The 9,012-nt window shown below is 48.2% G+C and overlaps 2 protein-coding genes across 5 annotated transcripts in view; one reads left to right on the forward strand and one right to left on the reverse strand.

Annotated features, from left to right (window-relative positions):
* ATP6V0A4 (ATPase H+ transporting V0 subunit a4) overlaps positions 1 to 3,617 on the reverse strand; it is a 75,925-nt gene extending 72,308 nt beyond the window's left edge. For 2 of the 4 annotated variants that reach the window (XM_078059618.1, XM_078059614.1), the window contains exon 1: positions 3,300 to 3,384. The gene's annotated coding sequence lies outside the window, so the exon portion shown is untranslated. Of the gene's footprint in view, positions 1 to 3,158; positions 3,258 to 3,299; positions 3,385 to 3,518 lie in introns of those variants that run through there. The other 2 variants (XM_078059616.1, XM_078059615.1) reach the window with 2 other exon arrangements.
* Positions 3,211 to 9,012, forward strand: TMEM213 (transmembrane protein 213). The gene is made up of 3 exons (XM_036067947.2): positions 3,211 to 3,367; positions 6,891 to 6,962; positions 7,424 to 9,012. The coding sequence occupies exons 1-3, from the start codon at positions 3,211 to 3,213 to the stop codon at positions 7,591 to 7,593; spliced, it is 399 nt and encodes a 132-aa protein (XP_035923840.2). The 3' UTR covers positions 7,594 to 9,012.

Genomic DNA, 9,012 nt, shown 5'->3' on the forward strand with positions numbered 1-9,012 from the left:
TAGATCAGTGGGTGCTACTCAAAGCACTGTCACAACAACCCTAGGCAGGGCTGTTTCAAATCTTTGCATGTCCCAGGCTGTCATCATTTTGGAAGGACACTCTGCTTCCATCAAACATATTAAGATGCACCCAACACCCTATGTCCATTTCTGCTTAAATGTTGAAAATGAATTGTATAACTTTGCTTTTGAAATCATCTTTTCTTTTTGAATGCACAGTCCGTTGTTCATATTTTGGATCCGAGAACCTCTCTTCAGGTCTCCAGCATTTTCGAGATCCTCGAAAATCTTGTTGACCCCAGGCACTGCTGTCATCTCTAGTGCCCAGGGGCTAAATCAGCCCTAGTCTATGAGGCTTATTGCGGGGCTTACTATGAAGAAAATGTCAAGAATGGTGTCTGTCCCATTAAGGAATGTCATCTCTGTGGAGGGCCCAAGGAGAAAATGTCTCTCTAGTTCTGGTATCAAGAGCAGTTGTACTCACACTGTTGTTTTTCATCTTGGGAGCCCATGAGTCATGCAGGTGACCCTACCCTCTTCACACGGTTCACTGCAAAGCTTAGAAAACATGTGTGCCATTTTGTGCTCTAAACTCAGAGATCCCTCTTCTATTTTCTACCCTAACTTTCCCTTTGCCTCATTTCTTCCCATTCATTTTCATTTTATTTTATCTGGCTTAATTAATTTATGTAAGCTTCCTTAAACCCTTTTTGGACCAAGGCAGGATATAAATAAATCAACACATCAATAGCATTATTTTTCCCTGAAAACTGCCTCTGTCCCACATTTTCTACTTAAGATGGTCCTCCTGTTCAAATGATAGTTAACATTTACCGAGTATTTACTACCGGCCAGCAGCACCACGTGAAGCGCTTCACATGGATGACTTCATTCCGTCATCAGAACAAGCCATGGGATCGATCCTATTCCTTGTCAGATAAAGAACCTGAGGTATAAAGTAACATGCCAGGGCCACTCAGCCAAGAAAAGCTGGGCTGGAATGCCACCCCAGGCTGGCTTCATGGCCACCCACCTGCACCAGCTGGAAACTGTGGATGCAACTCCCTGGTTCCCTTCTGTTGATTTAGCCAGCTAAATGCCTCTTGATTCTGTTCCCCTCTTCTCTATCCTCAGTCCAACTTTTTATTTCAGGGCTCTTTTGATCTCTGGCTGGGATTTCTTTTTTTGAAGTGAGCTAGCCAGGTGCCCCGTCTGGCCAGGATTTTTGCAACAGCTTCTTAGAGGATCTCTCTGAATCCAAGCCTGCCCTCTGTGGATCTATCCTCCATGTTTCTGAAATATAAAGGTGTCCACATGTACAAGTCCCCAGTTGTAAGATAGAGTCCAGTTTGCTCTGTCTGGCATTCAGGACCATTTATGATCTGTTCTTAGTCAAACCATACACACCATGAGCCCACCTCATGCTCCCAAGACAGTGATTACTCCCCGGACAAGAGGCATGCGTTCGTGCTCAGGGATCTTGCACACACTGTCCCCTTTTCCTGTGCCTGGCAGACCACACAGATTTCAAATTTCAGGTCAAAATGCCTTCCTTATTGCGAAATGTTCACCGAACGCCCTAGTCCCCAACCCTCCTCCATGCTTTTCCCATTCTTTGTCAAGACTTCCTCACCACACTTACTTTATTGTGTTTTATTTATTTGTCCCTCTCCCTCACCAGACCCCAAGCTCCTTGAGGACAAGGACTGTGTTGCCTTACCCACTTCAGACCCCCCTCCCATACCAAACATCCAGCACATAGCAGCTACTCAGTAACTGAATGTTCAACCAAACTCGATGTGTGTACATCACCTGCAGATTAGCCTTCTTAAAGCACTTCTGCCCCCAACCCTCAAACCCAAGAATAAGTTGTACTTTGGAGCAAATTAGAAAAAAATGCCTCCTCTGGGCTGATGTACTCCAATAAGACACCCTTACCCTGAGCTGACACATGGCTTACATGTCCTTCCACAGAGCTTCGAATGAGCTAGACTTTAACCTCACTCTCTTGACCAGGCCAGTTCTTGTGCACGAAGACAGCATACTTATCTATACATGGCAGGCCTGCAGGCACACAGACAATCCTCTTGCCCCCGTGTGTGCTGTTCCATCAGGTCCCATCTGTGTATGCAAACTTCAATACCCAGCCCAAATGTCACTTCCCCTGTGAACGCTTCCCCTGTACCTCTCAGGCAGATTTAACTGCTCTCTCTCTCGTGTATTCCCACAACTGCAGAAGGTACCCTTGTTTGAGTCTTACTGTACCACATCACACATCTTTCTTTATTGCTGGTCTCACTGCCGGACCATGAGTAGAATCAAGAGTAGGATCACATCAGGCATCGTTGGGTCCCAAATGCCTACAATGATGCCTTTTATATAAATGGGGGGGGGGGGTGTTCAATAAATGTTACTATTTGGTTCAAAATCTTCACAAAGCCTTTCTTTTGCCTCCTGGTTGTTTCAAACTCCCCAGCCTGGCACGCCAGTCTGTCAGTCTCATGGCTCGCTGGTCACCCATGCCCGCCCCCCTCAGGTCCCATCTGGTTATCTGTGCTGCACTCCCGAGCACCCCTTACCTCTGGGCCTTTACCCCTCTGTCCCTTCTGCCTACAGTGCCCTCCTCTCCTCTTTGCCTGTCAAATTTCTATTCATCCTTCAAGGCCCAACTCAAACGCCATGTTGGTCATGAAGCATTCCATCCGCAGATGTGGCTTCTTGCTGCTAAGAACCAAAGCACTCTCTCCGTCCTGAGTCATGCCTGAAACATTGCTCTGTGTTTGAATGATATGTGTCTGTAATGAAAGCACTTTGAGGCCAGGTATTCCCAGACTCTAGCATAGTGTAGTGCACATAGTAGGTGTCAGTAAATACTGGACTGAAGAGAATAAAGAATCCAGTGCTACACCAGGCAGCTGAAAGAGGCAGCAAACTCAACTTCAAGGAACTGGAAGTGCACAGAACTCCTCTCCTGTCCCCTCTTTTATCAGTAGGGATAACAAGTGAACTCAAGGCAGAATTGCATAAATCGCCCCTCCCTTCCTCCCCCAGCCAACATAGTTCAGCTTCCCTTCTGAAGAGGTGAGAGCGAAGAGTGACAGCTGGTTTCTCTTGCCCCACCCCCTCTCTTTTCCCCAAAACACAGAGCAGAAATTCACCTCTGACAACACTGCTTTCAAGCTCCGGCAGGACACGGTCCACACAGGACACATGGCACGCAGCCCTCAGCACACCTCTGCAGGGATAGTGCGGACAGACGCCTCCCTCTCCCTCTCCCTCTCCGGCATGAAGCACCTCACCTCTGCACCCTGGGCTGCCCTGGCCCTCGGCCTGGTCTTTGTCTCCTTCCACTTGGCTTGCTTGGCAGGTAGAACTGTGAGCTTTATTCTTGGCCACGCTGGGAAGGGGGAGGGAGAGAAGGAGGGAAAGGAGAGAGGGAGGGAAGGAGGGAGAGGGAAGGAGGAGGATTCTTTGGCTAGGGTTGGTCCCACACAAAGCAAAGAGCAAACAGTTCTCACCTGAAGGATTAGACAGGAGGTGGTGAGTTGGGGTGGGGGTGTTCGACATTTACCTAAGCCCTTGATCAAATGCTCAACTCCTCAGCTAGGACAGGATTAGCCACTTCGATTGGACTTTGCCACAAAGAAAGAGGAAAAAGCAGTGTACTGACAGTCTCTCCCATCCTGGGACCAATCTGGCCTAAAGTGACATTTTATTGGTTGCTGTGTCTCAACGGCTCCTTCTTGGTGCCCCCGGCTATTGTGGTTTGCAATTCCCGCTTTGTATTCCTGATCCTCCCCTAAGGTCCTCTGTCCCTCCCTTAACCCTGTGCTTCCTTTGCAACTTTCACAAATACCAAACGCAGGAAAGCTGTCAAATGCTGCCTACGATTCTCCCACCTTCCCCGAGCACGGGAGATGTTGAGTTATTGCCCTCTCTGTTCACGCACGCTAGAGGGGTTGAGTAGCAACTCCTGTCTTGCTCTCAGGCGGGGCTCTGCACCCCATGCAGGGAGACGTCCTTCATACCCTCATGCTCCTGGCTTTGGCCTCTGGCTTTGATCTTGCTCTGCAGCTCCTGCCCTGCCCTTGACGGATTTCTCTCAAAACCAATCCTCGATGACCCCTCAGGGCTGTATCTGTCTCCCTCGCCCTCACCGCCTCTCCTTAAGAGGTTGAGAGTATGAGCTCTAGCCACTCAGCCTCAGCTCAACTCTGGCTTCCACAACTTACTAGCTGTGTGGCCTGGAGCAAATCACTTAACGTCTCTGTGCCCCAGTTTTCTCATTTATACTGTGAGGATAATCATAGCACTTATATATATAGTGTTGTCATAAGATGAAATGAGATTACTGCATGTAAAGAAGTTTTAGTAAATTAGCACAGGGTAAACAATGAATGTTAGCATGTTTATTTTCTAATACCCCTCCCCAGATGAGCATTTTATTTATTTGTTTACCCTCATAGTGACTTGCTTATGATAGGCTCTCAAAAAACTTGACAAATTTAAATGCACTTAATTGTTGGGTATTCCCAGCACCCAGTACTTCAGAAGTGACCCCAAGTGGGACTGGTCCCTGACTGGCTATGCTTATGAGGGAGGAGGATGAGGTTTAAATTCTTAGAAATTATTAATTAGGCTATTCAGTTCAAACCATATAAAATTACCGATATTGAAAAATTTTTTGACCTACCGAAATGGCAATTTCGAACGCTTTAACCTAATACCAGCATCTGATTAACTAGGTTTTTTCCATTCACTTGCTCTAGATGGGGACCACTTCCATTCTAGGGCAGAGGGGAGATGAAAGTCAAGGCCAAGGAAGTTAGTTGGGTTAAAAGGGAAATTAAATGTTGAGGAATCAATTTCTCCAAAACAAATAAAGACCAAGTTCTAAGCCATTTAGTTGTAAATAATTTACAGTAACAATCAGATTGTGTTAAGGTAATTACTATACTTCAGGTAGAACATTGGAGTGGCCTGGGTGGGTGGGTGGCATAAAATTAGTTTGAGCAGCAATTTCATGGCTTTGGCTAAACAAGGAGTTTCTTCCTGACTTGTCCTGCTACACGACAACAAGCTCCTTTGAAGGACACGCTGCCCTACAGTCAGTGGGGCCTTGAGAGTTTCCAAACCACCTTTTATTTTTTATTTATTTATTTTTTGCATCCTCAAGGAAGCGGAACAGCAGTAAAATTAATTTCCAGAACAATTCTTTAAAATTGACCTCTTGGTCTTGATCTACCTAGACTAACGCTATCTAATAAAAATTTTTTTGATGATGGAAGTTGTGGGGCGTCCCAATTGGGTGGGGGCCAGGGTACCAATAGTGAGAGAATTCACCCCAGGCAGAACAAAGGAGATAGAAGTTTACTGAATACACTGCAAGAGGGCAACGGGCAGGACAGCCAAGGAGAGACATTCTGCGGCGAGGTGGTGGTGAGGGGCTGTAGTTATAGGGCGGAGTGAGGGAGCATGGGAACATACGGAACTTCCCCTGTTCCGGTAATCTTAGGAACTGTGCCTGGTTGTAGCTGGTCAGTTCGGGTGGCAATTTCAAAGCTTCATGAATCTGTTTGCATTCAGCTGGGGGTCGCTGTGGGCCCTTTTGCCTTGATCAAGTTTCCAGTCCTCATGCCTATTGCCTAAAAGCGGCCTCTACAGAAATGTTCCACGTCTGTGCTGTGTTTCTAAGATGGAAGCATTTGGGAATAAGATGGTAGCAATGTGGTAACTGAGCACTTGACGTGTGGCTAATATGACCAGGAAGTTGAATTTTTAATTTAAGTCCATTTTAATAAATTTAAATAGCTACAAGTAGTTGCCCTATTGGACAGAATAGACCTGGATCATCCATCTGCTCATTCTGTCATGAGAGGGAACACAGACAATGGCTTTTCATGCTTAGGAATCTTTATGTTCATCTCCGTAGCCCCACCTCACCCCCACACTGATAGAACTTTGAGAATTCCCACTAAAGTTCTTTTTACCTTTGTGCTCCTTACTTATGGGTCAAGAGACAACTCTAAAGGCTGCAAATTCTAGCCATCTCTGGACTTGGTTGCATAGTGTTTAATTTTTTTGATAACCATCTGCCTGAGGTATACCATCATAATCATCAGAAGTAAAGAATCAAAGTCAGATTGTTTTTGAAGGGAATTGAAGATAGGTATGAGGAGACATGCGAGCTTGTTAAATGATTGTTTTAATATATACGAGAGAAACTATGTCTACATGTAGCTATTTGCATAGGAAACAGCTAAAATAGAGTGTTTGGAAAGCTATTTGCATCAGGCGTTGGCCACTGAAGGGTGAGATATGAAGGAGATGAGGTGTGAAGCCATGAGTCGATGAGACATGCAGATAAAACGTCTCTGAATGATAATAGTGAAAGGAAAAGGGGACTGTATTCCTTTGCTGCCATAACAACCTACCACAGACTGGATGGCTTAAATAATAGAAATGTATTTTCTAACAGTTCTGGAGACTCCAGGTGTCAGCAGGTGTGTCTTCTCCTGAGGCCACCTTCTCACTGTGACCTCACCCGGTCTCTTCTCTGCACAGGTACATCCCTGGTGTCTCTCCCTCTTCTTGCAAGGACACTGGTCATATTGAATGAGGACCCACCCATACGACTCCATTTAACCTTGATTTAACCTCTTTAAAGGCCCTTTCTCCAGATATAGTCACTACCATGGGTTAGGACTTCGATGAACTTCGAGGGGTCAGTTCAGTCTATAACAAATTGTTAGCTTTGTTGCATGAAGTCTTAAAATACCCAGACTGGAACTTTCGCAGTATCACTACAAATTCACAAAAAAGATTTCACACTCTATGCCTGGGGATGGATTTTCCTACTGCCTGTGACCCTCTTCTGTCTTTTCTTCCAGAAGCGAGGAACAGCGACAACGCCACCTTGACCACCCACCACCCAGACCCTGGAAGCCTGGAGCAGTGCCCCAGTAAGCTTCTCCTGGCTGCTGACCTCACCCCAGAGCTGGCCCTGGGTCTGGGAGGGAAACTAGTGTTGCTTTATTCTACGTCTGACTCCTTTCTGCTGCCCTCACTGAATGACCAAATGTGTTTACTTCTGGGCATTTACGAAGGAGGGTAATAGGCAATAATACTTAGAGGTTAAGTTCAGTGCTTTGGATTCTTTCGGACTTGGGTTTGAGTCCTCTTCTGCCATCTGGTGACCTTGGGCGAGTTACAGCCTCAGCTCCTTCATGGGAATAGGAACTGTACCTCTCACTGTGTGAGGAAGGAGTAAGGGGACGTGTGTGAAGCACCTAACAGTGTGTGGCGCCCTTTAGTAAACGTTAGCTCTCGTATGATTCCTGGCCTGTTCCTACAAACCCTGGAGGGGGAGCTGGGTGGGCTGGTGCGATGCACCCTGTTGTTCTTGCTCTCCCTTCCCCGGCAGACGTGGATTTCTGCCCCCAAGCGGCTCGGTGTTGCCACACCGGAGTGGACGAATACGGCTGGATCGCGGCCGCCGTGGGCTGGAGCCTGTGGTTCCTCACCCTCATCCTGCTCTGCGTGGACAAACTGATGAAGCTCACTCCAGATGAGCCCAAGGATTTGCAAGCATGAGCCCCTGAGAATGTCAGTGGCCACCAAACTGTGGGTCACCGCGGGGGAGGGGGGAGTGGTCATGTGGTTTCTAACCAGTTACAGGTGTTGTCACCTCTGTGCTTCGGTGACTTTTAAAAGAGAAGGAAGAGAGAAAGGGGGATCCGAGGAAGGCAGGCCAGTGCTGCTTCACTCCTAAATCCACAAGGCACTCGTGCCTTCTGAGCGCCCACAATCTCTTTCTCAATCCACGGGGCCTGCTTCGGTTTTAACCAGAGCTTTGGTCCGCACCTCACGCGACTCTGACCTTTGTCCCCACATTCGGAGCTCAACTCAGAACCTTCTCACCCAAAACAGGTCCCTGTCTTCCATCCCTCATTTCATTCAAGGGCATCACTGGCATCTCAAAATGTACGAATCACCTTTGACCAGCCCCCCGTCCCCACCCCCCACCCCGTGCATTGCTTCTCCCGCTCTTGTTCTTTCTTCAGCATTATCTTCCATGGCCGTCCGGCCGCACCGTCCCCGCCGGCACCCCGGCTCTGGCCTTCCTCCATCGCCCCTACATCGGTTCAGGCATGTTCGGTTCTCTTCTCGCAGCCGTCAGGCACGTCCTCCCCACGGGCCCCTCCCCGGGGCAGCTGTCAATGTGGTGCTATCGCCCCCTGCTGACGACCTTCCGTAAAGCCTCACCCCCGAACCTTGGACGGACACGCGGCGGGCCTTCCGCTCTCCGCAGGAGTCCGACCCCCTTCCCAGGTCTGTCTCCGCACGCCTCCGGGACCAGGGCTCCGGTGACCCAGTCCTTGTCCCGACGTCTTCCATTTCCTGCTGCCCGACCCTCTGCTCTGCTGGGGGGTGGGGGAATGCCTTCCAACCCTGCCTCCAGATGGAAGGCCAGCCCTCAAAGTCCAGCCCAAATGCCTGCTCTTCTTGCAGCCTTCCCTGATAGCTTTGGGGGACCCGGAGCTGGTGCTCTTAGGGGTGCGTCTGCTCCACACTGAAGTGCAGCCCTCGTGAATATACAGTGTATACTTCCTCTTGCTCCTGAGGATAGAAAGCTCTTCGTGATGAGTGAATGATGAATGAACCAACTGACCAACGATCGAGTCCTTGCCCGAGATGAACTTAGGACCATCATTCCTCATCCTGCACAAGGATGTTGCTGGTCACCGGGAACATTGCCAGGGGGTTCAGGAGGAGAGGAGACTGGGTTCATCAGAAGGAAGGAAGGACCAAGTGACTCTCTTTATGAGACAATGGCTGCCCTTTGTGGGAACACATGTATTTAGATTGAACAACCAAATAATCATACACAATCAAGTGGGAGGCCCCTGAAGTAAGAATCGTTTCCTAGAGGTGGCAGATGACTCAGAGCTGCCCACCTGCTCTTTCAGAAAATCTAGGTAGATTTCCCCAACAGTGGGAACTGAAGGAATT

The sequence above is a fragment of the Halichoerus grypus genome, chromosome 12 (assembly GCF_964656455.1).
Source record: "Halichoerus grypus chromosome 12, mHalGry1.hap1.1, whole genome shotgun sequence".
NCBI classification, from domain to species: Eukaryota; Metazoa; Chordata; class Mammalia; order Carnivora; family Phocidae; genus Halichoerus; species Halichoerus grypus.

What these genes read in the sequence shown, in the direction of transcription:
- TMEM213 (XM_036067947.2), top strand. Translation starts at nt 3,211, where the DNA reads ATGGCACGCAGCCCTCAGCACACCTCTGCAGGGATAGTGCGGACAGAC. An exon ending in CCACTTGGCTTGCTTGGCAG is followed by an intron (nt 3,368 to 6,890) that starts GTAGAACTGTGA and finishes CTTTTCTTCCAG; the next exon opens with AAGCGAGGAACAGCGACAAC. An exon ending in AAGCCTGGAGCAGTGCCCCA is followed by an intron (nt 6,963 to 7,423) that starts GTAAGCTTCTCC and finishes CTTCCCCGGCAG; the next exon opens with ACGTGGATTTCTGCCCCCAA.